The sequence below is a fragment of the Entelurus aequoreus genome, linkage group LG08 (assembly GCF_033978785.1).
Source record: "Entelurus aequoreus isolate RoL-2023_Sb linkage group LG08, RoL_Eaeq_v1.1, whole genome shotgun sequence".
NCBI classification, from domain to species: Eukaryota; Metazoa; Chordata; class Actinopteri; order Syngnathiformes; family Syngnathidae; genus Entelurus; species Entelurus aequoreus.
In genome coordinates this window covers 1,434,852-1,450,862 of record NC_084738.1, presented here as the reverse complement: position 1 = coordinate 1,450,862, position 16,011 = coordinate 1,434,852, and the positions used below count along the sequence as shown (strand labels likewise).

Sequence of the window (16,011 nt, the reverse complement as noted above, 5' to 3'; positions counted from 1 at the left end):
TGCTCCAATCACTCTATCACAAAAAAATAAGAGTTGTAGAAATTATTGGAAACTCAAGACAGCCATGACATTATGTTTTTTACAAGTGTATGTACACTTTTGACCACGACTGTATATATTGTGTATATGTAGATACAATTATATATTTTCTTGAATTATTACAAATTTACTCGCATAAAATTTTCTCAGAATATTTTTCATTAAAAAAATAGCATTATTGAGATGTTACAGTTAATATGATTTTTACTGTATTTTTTTTATTGTTCATTGTAACATTGGAAGTTTTCATGATGTAATCTGCATATGATATATGATAACTTTTATTGTCTGTTACAAAACAAACAATCCATGACAGGTTGTAAGAAAACTTACAGGACCGAACAATTACAATATTACAAGAACCTTCTTGTAATATTGCAAGTTTATTCACCTAAAGCTGCCAATATTTTTTCATAATGTCACGACTTTGTTCTTATAAATGGTAGAATTTTTCTTGTCATACTCTTGTGACATTATTGACTACAAATAATTATTTACAGTTTTTTTGTGTAAGTAACATAGCTACTTCATATTATTGATGTTACGAAAATGTTCTAATAATATACAATCATATTGAGGTGAAATTCCTCCCAAAATTTCAGATTATTAAAATATTATTAAATTAAACTAAGTTTATTTCTTGTAATATTTTGCCTGAGCTCACATTGTTTGAGAAGAAAAAGCAGATTATATTAAAGGGGCTGTTTGCAACCTGTACCTGTACGTGCATACCTAAGGGGGCATAACTTTCCAATGTGTTTGCAGCATTACACCCCGCCTTCTTATGTGTTTTAGTACGTAATAATGTAAATAACACACGTTCATAACACGGCCTTTAGCTTTGTGTGTGTGTAGATGACAGCGATTAGGCTAGCTCACGTTGGCGATCATTGAATGTATTAACCATTGTTGAGCAATGTCTTATACTATTGTAAAAACATGGCTGAAAATCGTCTTTGAGCAACTTACAAACAGCCCCTTTAACTGAATTAAAGAAAGAAATAATCAAAAAACATGAGCAAGATGTGTGTGTCGTCGATAAAGGCTATGATAACGCCAGCCAAAGGAGAAAACTACCATACAAGTCCGCTGTCCAAAGTTAATGGTGTACATTAATATTACTGTAATTGGTTGTGGTACATGTTATTGTATTGTTTTTTATGAAATATTTATTTTCTAAAAGTAAATAAAAAGCATATTAAAATCATGATGTTTTTGGGGGGCCGAGTACCGAATAATTGAATTTCAATTGATTTCAAAAGGGAATATTGATTTAACCTCTTAAGGCCCAAAGCTGTTTGTTTACATGCTTTTTTATTTCTCTTTGCTATTTGGCCTTATTGGACCCTAATTAGAATAAAAACTACGAATCATATTTTGATATGATGTACTTTTAGTCCATAAGTACACAAACGTGTACTTCATGTTTAGTGACATGCTAATTCTTATTTTTAAACTTTTTTTTTCCAAATTCCATTGTATGTTATACTCTTCTGACACCACCAGCAGGCAGTATAAGTGTCCACATAAGCGGCCATAAGACCCCAATTCAGTAGTGTACACAATTTTGGAATTAAGAGCTAAAAGGTGCTGTACACGCATGTGGCCACTAAGCCTTTAGAGGTTTAAAGGGGACCTATTATGCAAAACCCACTTTTAAACTAGTAAGCCGAGGTACCACCGTATAATTTATTATTCTGTTTCGTAATAGTTCAACTTTATGGACATAGTGACAATTTTCTTTTAAAATACAATTATATTCAGGTATAATTCCATTAAAAACATTTAAATATCAAAAGGAAATCCAAATATTTATTGTAATATTTTGAGAGCAATTTTGGAATATTATAACTATTTAGTATAAATTACTATACCGGACAGTTTATTTAAAAAAAATTGAATAAATGACTATAATTTTGTGTATTAGTTAAACTTCATTCTTGGGACGAGGTTTTTCCTCAAACTTGTAAAACTATAGTTATTACAACTTTTATTATTGTAAAATTCTGAATGTATTATATTTGTTTTTAACTATGGCACAGATGTCAAACTCAAGGCCCGGGGGCCAAATCTGGGGCCTGCAAAAGCCTGCGAATAATAATGTGTCCATAAAATACTTCATCTTTCTTACTAAAATGTATTTGTTCCTTACATTTTGACAAATTTTGAAAAAAATACATGGACTGAATTGCTCATATTTTACATTTTTATATCCACTAATTTAACAAATATTATATTATAAATACAGTTTGATTTGATTGATCATACATTACAAACATTTGTTTTGTTAGAATGAAAGTAAACACAAAAAAATCTGATTGATTTAGGATGTCAGAGCAAGTTATTTATTAAAGATTGATTTGGGATTTCAGAGCAAGTTATTTATTAAAGTCCCACTTAAGAACTTTCAGTTTTGGTTGGACCAAAGCCGTAGTGTTTTGTCAGTAGAAGACCACATTTCCCATGAGGACTAGCGCATATAGCGTCAAACTGACATATTTTTGTGCTGCTTTAAATTATACTCTGTAAACAAATGGCTATAGATTTTACAGTTAAAAACCGGCAGATCAGTACCGGTACCTGAAAAAAAGTGTCGTACAGTTTTTCAATTTCAATAATACACTGTAAAAAAAAACAAACGCGGATTTTATGCTAAAAAAAATTGGCAGCTCGCTCATCAGACAGTGGTACCATTTTTCCATTTATAGTAATATGCCGTAAAAAACATTGTACATTTTAGGGTAAATTCTAGTGACTGAGCTACAGATTTCTTCACAAATGCATAGGCAATTGTGTCATAATATCATGAGGTTATGCATTTTAATTCATGTATTACTCACTGCTACAGCCATAACTGCGATGTGGCCCTCAATAAAAATGACCTAGACACCCCTGTACTATGGGATCATTATTTTTCAACGTGGCCCTGACACTCCTTAGCAGGGAAAACAAATCTTTGATCATTTTACTGTAAGAACATGTGTCGCCATTGACTGTATCTGTTCCCTCAATTACAATGCAGAGTCTCTATAAGTCATGTGACAGACAGGAGTCCGCACTTAAATATGTCCAGGCTAAATGACAGGGTAGGAGGCCCCTGCCAGCCAGCAGCATGGACCAGGGCTCTGTCTATACCCTGCAATTTACCCCCTCTGGTCAGGGAGGGGCTGGGAAAAATGAAGTGGGTGACAGGTGAAATGAAGCTGTCACTCAAATGTCAGCGCCAGGAATGAGGCTGGAGGAAAAGAGCTGAAATGTTGTGTATGCTCGTCCAAAACCACCGCTATGATATTTAATCCATCCTCGTCGATCTGCACGAGTGCAAATCCTCCAGCAGTGACCTGGAAATGGAAATGCACTTACTACGGCGGGCGGCCAAAAACAGAGCTTAGTCCTTGCCGCTAATTGTCCGAAAACCTCAAACGGCCGCCACCTGAGCTTTGAACTGCTTGGTTCTTTTTGGCGATCCAAAGGGCTGCGGAGGGCACGTAGAGACATTTCCGCTGGCCGGCCACTATCAGATAAATAAGTTTAAACTATGCCCCAAACTAAACTTAAATGGCTTAACAGCAGCGGGGGGACAATAGGAAGCTCTCTTGCTAAGCTCCATTGGCGGCAGTTTAGTTAAGCTTAGGGAGAAAACACCTCCAGTGATTTTTTTTTTTTTTTTTTAGCTTTTAATCTTTATAAAGGGACCACAGGTATGCTAACCTGAAGGGGTGTATTTACCAATCATCACTGGAACCAACAGAAAATCTGCATAGCTGCTATGTGCAGTAAAAGTGTGAAAACGGTCATTAAAAAGGAAAAATACATGTACAACGTTATGATTGTGTTTGCTACAGATTGTTTGTCCATTATGATTCCATGAACGCCACAGTGACTCACATCAAATCTGCATCATTATCCAGATCCTCACCATATGCCTCATATGCAGTATATTTGTGCTCATTTTAATATATAGTACTTTTCCTATTGGAAGTCTAAAAAAACAGACTTTATGGCTGTCTGAAACTTCCACTTTGAGAACAGTTTTTATAAGGTTGTGTTTTAAGTCCCTGAAACACTATTGTCATATCAACAAATGACTAAAATAACAGCTTTTTAATTCCAGTTTTAGTCGAAAAGGGTCTAGGGCAGGGGTGTCAAACTCATTTTAGTTCAGCAGCCGCATGGAGAAAAATCTGTGCACACGCGAGCCGGACTATGGCATTAAAACTAAAAAATAAAGACAACTTCAGATTGTTTTCTTTGTCTTACTTTGGCCAAAAATAGAACAAACACATTATGAAAATATTACAATAAAAATATAGGAAAAAATACCGTTAGCGGTAAAGTTTAGATCCATGAAGGAAAGAAGAAAATGAATGAATGTTTATAACTGAATAAATGTACATATGCATAAAAATTTATTTTGTGTTATTTTTTTAAATAAGTAACGTTTATGACAACCTTTTTCCAAAACACAATATATAATGTGAGATATAACATTATACTGTATATACATTTATCATTTGTTTTCAAAACGGGTACAAAAAAGTGGGAAAATTTACTGTGGGACCTCATTTTTATGACTTGATGGGGTCCCTGGGACCCCATTTTGAAAATTCCTAGCGCCAACACTGATGGAGTATTGGGGCGTGCAAAACAGCAGCAGGCGGCTGTGGCTAATCAGATATCATCCCGGGGGCCATAGATAATTCTGGCCCGCGGGCCTTGACTTTGACACGTAGGGTCTAGTGAAAACGTTTTTTTTAATGACTGTTTATGTTCAGAATTCAGCTAAAACTACTTAACCGAATCCTCCAAAAACTCAGGAAGAGCTAGATAAAGTAGCCGGGAGGAGGAAAGCCTCTGCTTCTATATTGGAGCCTTGAATGTAGCCCATACAGATATCAAACCAATTCAATATTAGCACAAATCATAATAGGGCGGCGTGGCTCGGTTGGTAGAGTGGCCGTGCCAGCGAATTGAGGGTTCCTGGTTTTTGTGTCTTTGGGCAAGACACTTCACCCACCTGCTCCCAGTCCCACCCACAATGGTTTAAATGTAACTTAAATTTTGATAATGGGCTTCACTATGTAAAGTGCTTTGAGTCTCTAGAGAAAAGCGCTATACAAATATAATTCACTTCACACTTCATTTCTTACTTGTGTTATTTTGTAATGTGAGAAAAGTGTTGCTCAAGTGAAATGACTCAAAACACTAACATATTTCTAATTAACCGTCTGCAATGGACTTGTGCTGTCTTTACGTTGAAGTGGAGGGGTAATTTGGTTTGGGCGACACCTGCTGGTGACAGTAATTCATTGAGTTACTCTCATGACACAGTAAGTTGAATGATCCAGATAGATTTGTTAAAAAATACTTTCTAATTAGCTTTGCCTTGGATACTTTGTATATGTAAGTAATAGGCAACTATAACAATTGGAAAAACTATCGGGTGGCTTATTTTGTTGTCTTTTTTGTTGCCATTTGCAATTGTATGACATTTTTTTTAATGCCTGTGGATATCGTATTTATTGCTTTTTAATGCCAATCAAGGCATTAAGGCCTTAATTTTTGCAAAATCTATTTAATGACTTTCAATGCTTTTTAATGACCTTCGGAACCCTGATATAAGCAATTTGAATTTAATGTTTTTAATGCAACTTAAAACATTAAATACCCAAGTTCTACTGCAGATCGTTATTATATGTAGTCAAAAGCTTACAGTTGTCTGTATAGACAAAATTTGACAATAATAATGTTGAATAGCTAAAAAGTTAACATTAACTGTGGCCAAATGAAGCACAAATGTAATCATAACATAAAATAACAATGCATTTAACCCTTTCAAACGCAATAAACACATTTTACATTACTGTGGTATTTTGTACTATTGTAATTGGAAGGTGAAAAACTTCATTATCCTAAATAGGTAAACAAACATCAAAATAAAATGAACTCTCAATTTGTTATCAAATTAAATATTGAACTGAAGTCCCCCCCCCATTGGAAAAAGTGAATGGGGTGGTTTGTTTTGTTGTCTTTTTTGTTGCCAATTGCAATTGTATGACATTTTTAATGCCTGTTGACATAGTATTTAATGCTTTTTAATGTCACTTAAGGCCTTAATTTTTGCAAAATCTATTTAATGACTTTCAATGCTTTTTAATGACCTATGGAAACCCTGATATAAGCAAATCGAATTTAATGTTTTTAATGCAACTTAAAAAAATGTTAATGCCCAAGTTTTACTGCAGATCGCTATAATATACAGTCAAAAGCTTACAGTTGTCTGTATAGACAAAATTGTAGGCATTTGACAAGAATAATGTTGAATAGTTGAAAAGTTAACATTAACTCTGGTCAAATGAAGCACAAATGTAATCATAACATAAAATGATAACGCAAGTAACCCTTTCAAACGCAATAACATTTTACATTACTGTAGTATTGTGTACTATTGTAATTGGAAGGTGAACAACTAAATTATCCTAAATAGGTAAACATCAAAATAAAATGGACCCTCAATTTGTTAGCAAATTAAATATTAAATATTTAACTGAAGTTTTTTTCCCACCCAATTGGTAAAACTGTATGGGGTGGTTTGTTTTGTTTTCTTTTTTGTTGCCAATTGCACTTGTATGACATTTTTAATGCCTGTGGGCATCGTATTTAATGCTTTGTAATGCCACTTAAGGCCTTAATTTTTGCAAAATCTATCTAATGACTTTCAGTGCTTTTTAGACCTTCGGAAATCCTGATATAAGCAAATCGAATGTAATGTTTTTTAATACAATTTAAAACATTTTTAAAGCCCAAGTTCTACGGCAGATTGTTAATATACGGTACTGTGTATAGTCAAAAGCTTAAAGTTGTCTGTATAGACAACATTGTAGGCATTTGACAAGAATGATGTTGAATAGTTGAAAAGTTAAATGTAATCATAACATAAAATAACAATGCAAGTAACCCTTTCAAACGCAGTAAACACATTTTACATTACTGTAGTATTTTGTACTATTGTAATAGGAAGGTGAAAAACTTAATTATCCTAAATAGGTAAACTAGCATCAACATAAAATGGACTCTCAATTTGTTAGCAAATTAAATATTTCATTCCCCCCCAATTGAAAAAACTATTGGATGTTTTTTTGTTGCTGATTGCAATTGTATGACATTTTTAAATGCTTGTGGACATCGTATTTAATGCTTTTTATTGCAACTTAAAGCCTTAATTTTTGCCAAATCTATATAATAATGAACTTCGGAAACCCGGATATCAGTACTGATTTTGGCATTGGTATCAGATAATGTGAAAAAAACCCAAAATGATTTCAGACATATTTCTGGGCGTATGTTAGCTAACAACACTGCTAATGTACAGGTCAGAGGTCAGACAGCGCTGTGACAGGCTGATTGTTTTGTAGCAAAGTCCTTTGACAAAAGCGTTTCAGCCCTCCCCAACACAAATGAATATGACCCGACAAAAATAAGCACGCTCTTCAATCCCAACCCATCATTCACGGTGCTGTGTGATGCCATTCTATAGAAGACTAGCATGTGAAGTCAGTGGGAGTTACTAAAGCAAGCACTCGGACACCTTGCGCTCCACCTCTTCCTATTGCTTCTTTTGTTCAGGCCACGATGGGGAGAAAAGTGGGGCTTTCCTATTTTCCAATTTCTACCTGCCAACGTTGAATGGTGACCAGTCAAAGAGTGCCGTGGGTGGAAAGGTGTGTGTGTGTGTGTGCGTGAGAGATGTAGGGCTACAGCAGTCACTTATTTGCTACAGTAATGCATGTGGTGACAAAAAAAAGGTGTTTGTGAAGATGTTTGTCACAAGCAGAGATGAAGTGACAACAGAGTGCACATGTGATCGACAGATGTCGTGCGTCCCGTGGAGCAGTTGTGCTGCTATTTTGTACACAGACAAACATTTTGTTTTCCCCCCATTTCGCAGAGATGAATGTGAATGGTTTCCGGAGGTCTACCATTCCAAGTGAACCGGAGGAAAACACTTCTACTTGCCGACACTCAAAGCGCTCATGTAAAATAACTGCAAATTGCATAAAAGCGCCACAGCTTGAAACGGAGGCTTATGAATAGAAGAAACATTTAAATATCACTTGTGATTTCAGGCTAAGAGCAAAGAGATACGTGAGGGGAGTGAAATGGAACATTAAAAAGAAACACGATTCTAGGTTATTATGAATGTGTAATTTATTACCTCGGGACTTCATGCCGATGAAACGGTTCTCCACGATGTCGATGCGACCCACTCCGTGCTTTCCTCTAGAACAGTATTGTCATTAGATTTATGTTTTGCATACACATCTAGATGAACGGGGCTTAGACAAATGTTATCATATTTAACTGAAGCACTTTTGAAACTGGGGCAAATGACGTGTATTCATCATCAACTAAAATGGACATTTAATGTATTATTTCCGACATTATGCAACAGAAAAAAATACAAACATAACAATAATGCAATTATATATTTGCAAGCAAACTATGTGGTTAAATATTTGTTGCAAAAGAAATAAACTGTCATTTTAAGAATATTTATCAACAAATTTACAAACATAAACAAATATTACAATCAAGCAGAAAAGAAAAAAGCCTTACCCGATCATATTTAGGAACAAATATATATCCAGAGGGTTGTCCTTGAATATTCCCTGAGTCACGCTGACCACTTTCACCGGGACTCCTGAAGCAAAATATAGACATTCATAACCTTCATCAGAAAGAACCATGTATTATCGCCATATAGAGTCTTAAAATGTGAATCATTTTTTCCTAGAAAGTATTTTTCATGTCATTAACTTGGACAAAAGTGGAAGAGCAATTTGCATTAAAGAGCTGTAAGTAGCATGTGTTATTATACAGTCAGTCTAACGTCCATCACTTTTCATACATTAAAGTAAAAAATGCAAAACATGCTAACCCGTAGATAAATGGTAAGGGAAATTATGTTTGACAAATAAATAACATGACATTTGCCTATAGAAGAATCAGTTTTTTAGTGTGGATTAAAGAGTTGTGCGTATGATGTATTATAAAGTATTTTTTTTAATATTTATATAGTTATTTTTTATTATATATTAACACTTAAACCACAATCGTGTGTGTGTGTTTATGTCAAATCAGGAAACATAACAACAAATGCATCACTAAGTAGTTTATTAGTACCGTATTTTTCGGAGTATAAGTCGCACCGGAGTATAAGTCGCACCGGAGTATAAGTCGCACTGGCCGAAAATGCATACTAAAGAAGGAAAAAAACATATACACTACCGTTCAAAAGTTTGGGGTCACATTGAAATGTCCTTATTTTTTAAGGAAAAGCACTGTACTTTTCAATGAAGATAACTTTAAACTAGTCTTAACTTTAAAGAAATACACTCTTTACATTGCTAATGTGGTAAATGACTATTCTAGCTGCAAATGTCCGGTTTTTGGTGCAATATCTACATAGGTGTATAGAGGCCCATTTCCAGAAACTATCACTCCAGTGTTCTAATGGTACAATGTGTTTGCTCATTGGCTCAGAAGGCTAATTGATGATTAGAAAACCCTTGTGCAATCATGTTCACACATGTGAAAACAGTTTAGCTCGTTACAGAAGCTACAAAACTGACCTTTCTTTGAGCAGATTGAGTTTCTGGAGCATCACATTTGTGGGGTCAATTAAACGCTCAAAATGGCCAGAAAAAGAGAACTTTCATCTGAAACTCGACAGTCTATTCTTGTTCTTAGAAATGAAGGCTATTCCACAAAATTGTTTGGGTGACCCCAAACTTTTGAACGGTAGTGTATAAGTCGCACTGGAGTATAAGTCGCATTTTTTTGGGACATTTATTTAAACCCAACACCAAGAATAGACATTTGAAAGGCAATTTAAAATAAATAAATAAAGAATAGTGAACAACAGGCTGAATAAGTGTACGTTATATGACGCATAAATAACCAACTTAGAACGTGCCTGGTATGTTAACGTAACATATTATGGTAAGAGTCATTCAAATAACTATAACATATAGAACATGCTATACGTTTACCAAACAATCTGTCACTCCTAATCGCTAAATCCCATTAAATCTTATACGTCTAGTCTCTTACGTGAATGAGCTAAATAATAATATTTGATATTTTACGGTAATGTGTTAATAATTTCACACATAAGTCGCTCCTGAGTATAAGTCGCACACCCGGCCAAACTATGAAAAAAACTGTGACTCATAGTCCGAAAAATACGGTATACACAATTTGTAAATTGTATTTTTTCTCTCTCAGCAACTTCAAGTACTTAAAAATCTGCTATAAAATTTGTATAGATTTATTAAAATGAAGAAAAATAAATTGAAAAAAATAAATGAATCCACTGATTAGGATTCATTAACAGTCACATTGAGATCGATAATGGTCAACGCAAAGTGAAAGGCATCACAAAAGGAGGCCACAAGAATAGCTAATAAATTCAAAGGCTCAACGCATGTGAAAGCTGTGAAATTGTGGGCCGGCCTTAACCTAATGCAATTAAACACACAGCTTTGTTACCCGCGCTCTCTTTAGCGCTGACAGTTTTTTTCTATGTACGTCGGAAGACACCAAGCAACTTGCAGTCTGCCAATATCGTCATCTGCAACATGAAAACACGCACACAAACTGCTTTTTTGTTTTGTTTCTATACGGCGGGGATGGCGAAGACACCCGCATTCACTTTGCACACTTTCACGTAAACCAAGCGTGCATCCATCACTGTCATCAACCTGCTTAATCGGGCTCTTTAATGAGCAACATAGGCCAAAGGTGGAGGGGAGGAAACAAATGGAGCGGCGGGTGAAAAGGAGTGTTTTCCTGGATTTTGGGAGGGGAGCGTAAATATGCCCGCTGTCTCGGGTTTTATAAAAAAAAAAAAAAAAAAAAGTGACACGTGAAGGAATTGACAAATTTTCTTGGACAAGGGCTTTGTTGACAGGCCTTTCTCGTATCGCGGGAATCTTACGGCTCCCATGGAAGAAAATGAAAAGTGCATGAGAGAGGGTTGTGCGGATGGTGTATTATAGAAGCCGCGCCTCTCCCGGATAGCTAATAATTAGATTAAAAGTTCAAATAAATTAAGTGGCTAAACGTGGGCGTGAAGAGGTTTGGTCGCTCTCTTTTTCTCAGTCTCTCCATCATTCGGAGCTCACATCATTCACCGAGGGCTCTTTTTCTCGCCGTGAGCCTTTTCTTCAGTTTTTTTTTGCCGCCTAACAGTGCAGACAAAAGGAGCGCAGACACAGTTGTAGGAAAAATTACTGCTTTACATTTTTCCTCTCTGTCTCTCTTTCCTCTCCATTTCTTTGGCATGAAAGGAGGGAGGGATGATTTTCTATTATCCTCCCCCCCCCCAAAAAAAATTAAAGCATAGAGCAATGGAGAAAAGGTTCCTGTTGTTAAAATATTCTTTTTTAATCAGTGAGAAAACTTTGGTGAGAAAAAGCAGGGATGAAAAGGTGGGAGGGGGGAATAAAGTGAAAACATTCTTGTGCTGATCTTGTGCTGAGAGGGAGGAGCAGGCTCGGGGCCTTTGTGTGGACAACTAAAACAGCTTTTGTCACAGGGTCGCTCAATAAAAGGCAAAGAGAATATGTGTGAAAACGGCGCACACAGGGCCGAGGAGCGTCGAAAAAACCAGGCGGGCAGAGCTTTTTACTAAAGCTCATCTCCGGTGCCGCTGATTTACGTACGGCGAAGCCTGATTGGCATTGGGGTCGCTTAAAACCAGCTCTGGTGCAAATTCTAGTGTGCACCACACAACTCTACTGACACCGCTTAAGACGTGTGCTTATTTTGGTGCGGTTTGGTTCACTTGAGTACGGCCCAAAGACAGGGACCAGCGCTGAAATGTGAACAAAAAGCATGTAGAAATGTCAATGACAAAACGATCCCTACCACTGTGTGTGAGAAAACGGCGCTCTTTAAAATGATATTCTACGAGTTGTCTGTGAAACCTAAGCTCGTAAAAAAAGCAAAATAAAAAAATAAACTACATATTCCGAACCAGCAGACAGCATTTTGGTTTGGAATATTTCAATTAATATGTCAATCAAGGTCTTTTCTTTCTTACTTATGCATATTTTCTTTACTGTGTAGCCTTTAATTCCATGCAAAAACCACTAGGGTGATTGCTAAGCAAACCACATCGCCAAGAGTACCGGGGTACCAAACCACAAGTGGGAACACAGCCCGAGTCTGTTTTTAGCACATCAAACTTCTCTTAACCACCCCTCTGTGAGATCCGTGCGATAAGAGGCGCTAGTGTCTCTGTGCCCATTGATGTCCATGTTCTTTAGCCCCCACTAGGGGATGAAGGGACATCTGTGCTACTTGCCCCAGGCTGGGATGTTCTTCGCCATTTTCTCTTTGCGCAAACATGTGACACTTTCCACTATTCAGGCAACATTATCTAATGGTGAGTCTCTGTGCGGACCCCCTCAAGGCGGCCGCGTATTAGAGCGACTTCCGGCTTGTGCTTGTGCCCCAGAGCCAAAACATGGCAGGTTCAGAGCGAGCAAGGTTGAGGTTGAGTCTGGGTGGTCAGCGGTGATAAAGTGGCGAAGTGGGGGTAAGAGGGGACTTGGGGGGTGGGGGGTCATCGACGGAGCACTAGCCCTGCGGTGACAACAGTCAATGTTAAATAGCAGAGTGGCTGACAGGGTGGACAACACTAATGATTTTCACTAATAGTGTGGTCCCACTGGGGGTTTAAAGCCTTCTATGCTGTAGTACAATTCACTTCATTATGCACACTTGCAAAATATAATGTGATAAAGCTGTGTCAAAAAATTCCAACTTTTAGAAGAATGCCCAGTTTTGGTTGACCATGATTAGTATTGTTATATGCATAGTTGTAGATGACTGTTTGATACTATACGAGTGAGCTACTCTCTAAACCCCAGGTGTCAAACTCAAGGCCCGGCACATTATTTAAAGTGGCCCGCGAAAGCCTGGAAATAAAATACGTTGATAAAATGCTTAATATTTTCTTACTAAATATATTTGTTCTTTCCCTTTTGACATTAAAAATCATGTACTGCATGCAATTGCATATGTTTTAAAATGCAATATTATCAAAATCCAAATATTATATTATCATGTATTCCAAAAATATTTTTTGTTAAAAGACAAATACTGTACTTAAATATCTGCTTGACTTACGATTTCAAAACAAATTAATCAAATTGTAGACTGTAAAATGGACAATAGATTTTCGGTTTAATTCCGCCGACTGAGTTTTTTTATTGTAAAATCAAGGTTGGTACCGTTTTTTTCCATATACAGTTAGACACTAAACCATTAAAAAACAAACAAAAAAACATTAAAAGGACAAGATTTTACGGTAAAAAACAAACTGGCAGCTCTGTTGCATTAATTTTCCGCTAAAAACAGTGGTATTGTTTTTCTATTCCATTCAGTCAACTTCTTTATATGCTGTTAAAAAAAACACTGCATTTACTGTAAAATTCTGGTGACTGAACTGCCAGTTTTTAAAGTAAAATTAAATTAAAAAAAATATTGTTCATGTATTATATATATACATATATATTCACGTTAGGTCAGGAAAAAATACAGAGGCTATATCATCCCTACGAGCCTGTTTCGCTGTGACGCGAGAAATTTGGTCGCCCTCTTGAAGTGGTGATGAGGAGCCGGCGAGCAGTCTAAACTGAAAGTTGACAGGTAGAAAACAAAAATACCTGGTGTTCAGCGTTTTCCTGCTCAAATGAGCGGACTGTTGAAAATAGGAATTGGGGGATTACTTTTCACAAGTAAGATTTAACATTTTCGCATTATTGGTTGTATTTTGTGAAAATAATATTACCACAGAGTTGAGAAGGAGCAAAGATTTTTAATAGTACTGAAATCGTAGCCGCTAGCAAACAAGAGTATGACCATAATAGATTTGCTTGTCAATGAAATTAATTACATTTACAAATGTCATACTTGAATAACATAAAGTTGAAATAAATGATGAAGATAAAGATTGTAAGACAGAATTTGGTTTTATTCTGAATCCAGTGAAACAGATTGGTGGTTTTAGCTGATATAAAGACTTTCAGGTGTTATATATGTTTATGTTTAAGTATTTGGCAGACGCTTTTATCCAAAGCGGCATACATAAAAAATACATATAAAACAATCACTGTAAACATTATCATTTAAGGGAAGAATGGAATACAAAATATCAATACAAAGTGTCAAGACACAATAAACTCTCTGCTGCTGCTGCAACAGAGGTACAGTCTATAGGTCCCTAAGATATATAGATATCTAATGTATTCATACATTGTTTATGTAGGATATACGCATGTATATATAACCTAATCATATTGTTTCTTCAACGTAAAAATAGCTGACCATGTTTTTCCCACTTCTCTGGGATTATCTTTGAAGTTTTGTCTGGTCACTGAAAGCATATAAGAATATTCTATTACTGTTAAGCTAACTATGAATAATAAAACACGCCAAAACATGTGTCTTTTATCATAGCTACACGTATGACAAAAAAACGCGTGCAAATCAGTGGTATTCAGTGAGGTAAGATTAAATAAATGCGCTGACAGTTCATTGCTCCTGCCAAATGAATTGCACTGAGTGGAGCGGATCTCCACTCCAAGATGGCGGCCCCCCGTCTCGTCAGCGCCAGTAGGCAGTAGCGGTCGACGCTGCGTCTACTTATAAGATGTCTATGAGTGAATGCCTTTGTTCATGCAACCAATCTTGCTTCACAACTTCCTGTTTCTTCTGACAAGTGGTTAGAGTGTCCGCCCTGAGATCGGTAGGTTGTGAGTTCAAACCCCGGCCGAGTCATACCAAAGACTATAAAAATGGGACCCATTACCTCCCTGCTTGGCACTCAGCATCAAGGGTTGGAATTGGGGGTTAAATCACCAAAAATGATTCCCGGGCGCGGCACCGCTGCTGCCCACTGCTCCCCTCACCTCCCAGGGGGTGAACAAGGGGATGGGTCAAATGCAGAGGACAAATTTCACCACACCTAGTGTGTGTGTGACAATCATTGGTACTTTAACTTTTTTTAAATAAAAAAACATACTGTATATAGATGTTTTTTTGAACGCATTTCTAATTTACATTGATTACGTTCCTATCGCGATATACTGTATATTGACATCATTTTATTGCCCCTGACCAATTCTATTTTGGACCTTTTAAGGAAAGCTTAGTCTCCAGGTCTTAGAGAAGTCTTAGAGCAATTAGCACTGGACAATACATACCAGGGGTGCTAAAAAAAATAAAAATCGATTCACACATCCATTCTATTCTTTTTTTTAAGTACTGTTATTGATTTCAAAAAGATGTTTATTAGGCGATCTTTGTGCTTACTCGTGACGCAAATACGTCAGACGTCAGCAGCCAAATGGAACTTTTGTAACTTGTAACCGGTTTTGAAAAGGTTTTATCATAATTGATATCCCAAACAATATATTGCGAGAATTGGTTTGAATCGACAATCGTGTTGAATTGAGAATGGATTCTAAATTGAATTGAATTGTTGTTAGATTTACATCTCTAGTCTACACAGACAAAAATACAGGACACTTCATGGGGTGTTTGTTTGTGTAATTCACTGTAAGTATTCCACTCTTAATTGCTGCACATAAAAGGTTGAATGAACCTTTTCGTCAAAACACGCACGCCTACTGTGGCGCCTCTGCTGTTATTTTTTTTTGACAAACACACCACATGATGCCGCTTTTATTAAATCCTATACTTGAAATTTCTCAATAAGCTTTACAGAACATCCACTGTATTTTTAGTGTGTTTACCCGAAACGCCATGGAATTTGGTAAGACACCTTAAGGCATACTTGCCAACCTTGAGACCTCCGATTCCGGGAGGTGGGGGGTGGTGGTGGGGTGGGGTGTGGTTGGGGGACATGGTTAAGAGGGGAGGAGTATATTTACAGCTATA

General features: G+C 36.5%; 1 protein-coding gene across 2 annotated transcripts in view; it reads right to left on the bottom strand.

The window, feature by feature from the left end:
- The window catches only part of ass1 (argininosuccinate synthase 1), an 82,542-nt gene that overhangs the window by 20,315 nt on the left and 46,216 nt on the right, over positions 1-16,011 (bottom strand). For both annotated transcript variants that reach the window (XM_062055319.1, XM_062055320.1), the window contains 2 exons: positions 8,656-8,740; positions 8,255-8,319 (listed from right to left, as the gene is read on the bottom strand). In XM_062055319.1, the coding sequence (XP_061911303.1) occupies positions 8,255-8,319; positions 8,656-8,740 (150 nt within the window). The remainder of the gene's footprint in view (positions 1-8,254; positions 8,320-8,655; positions 8,741-16,011) is intronic.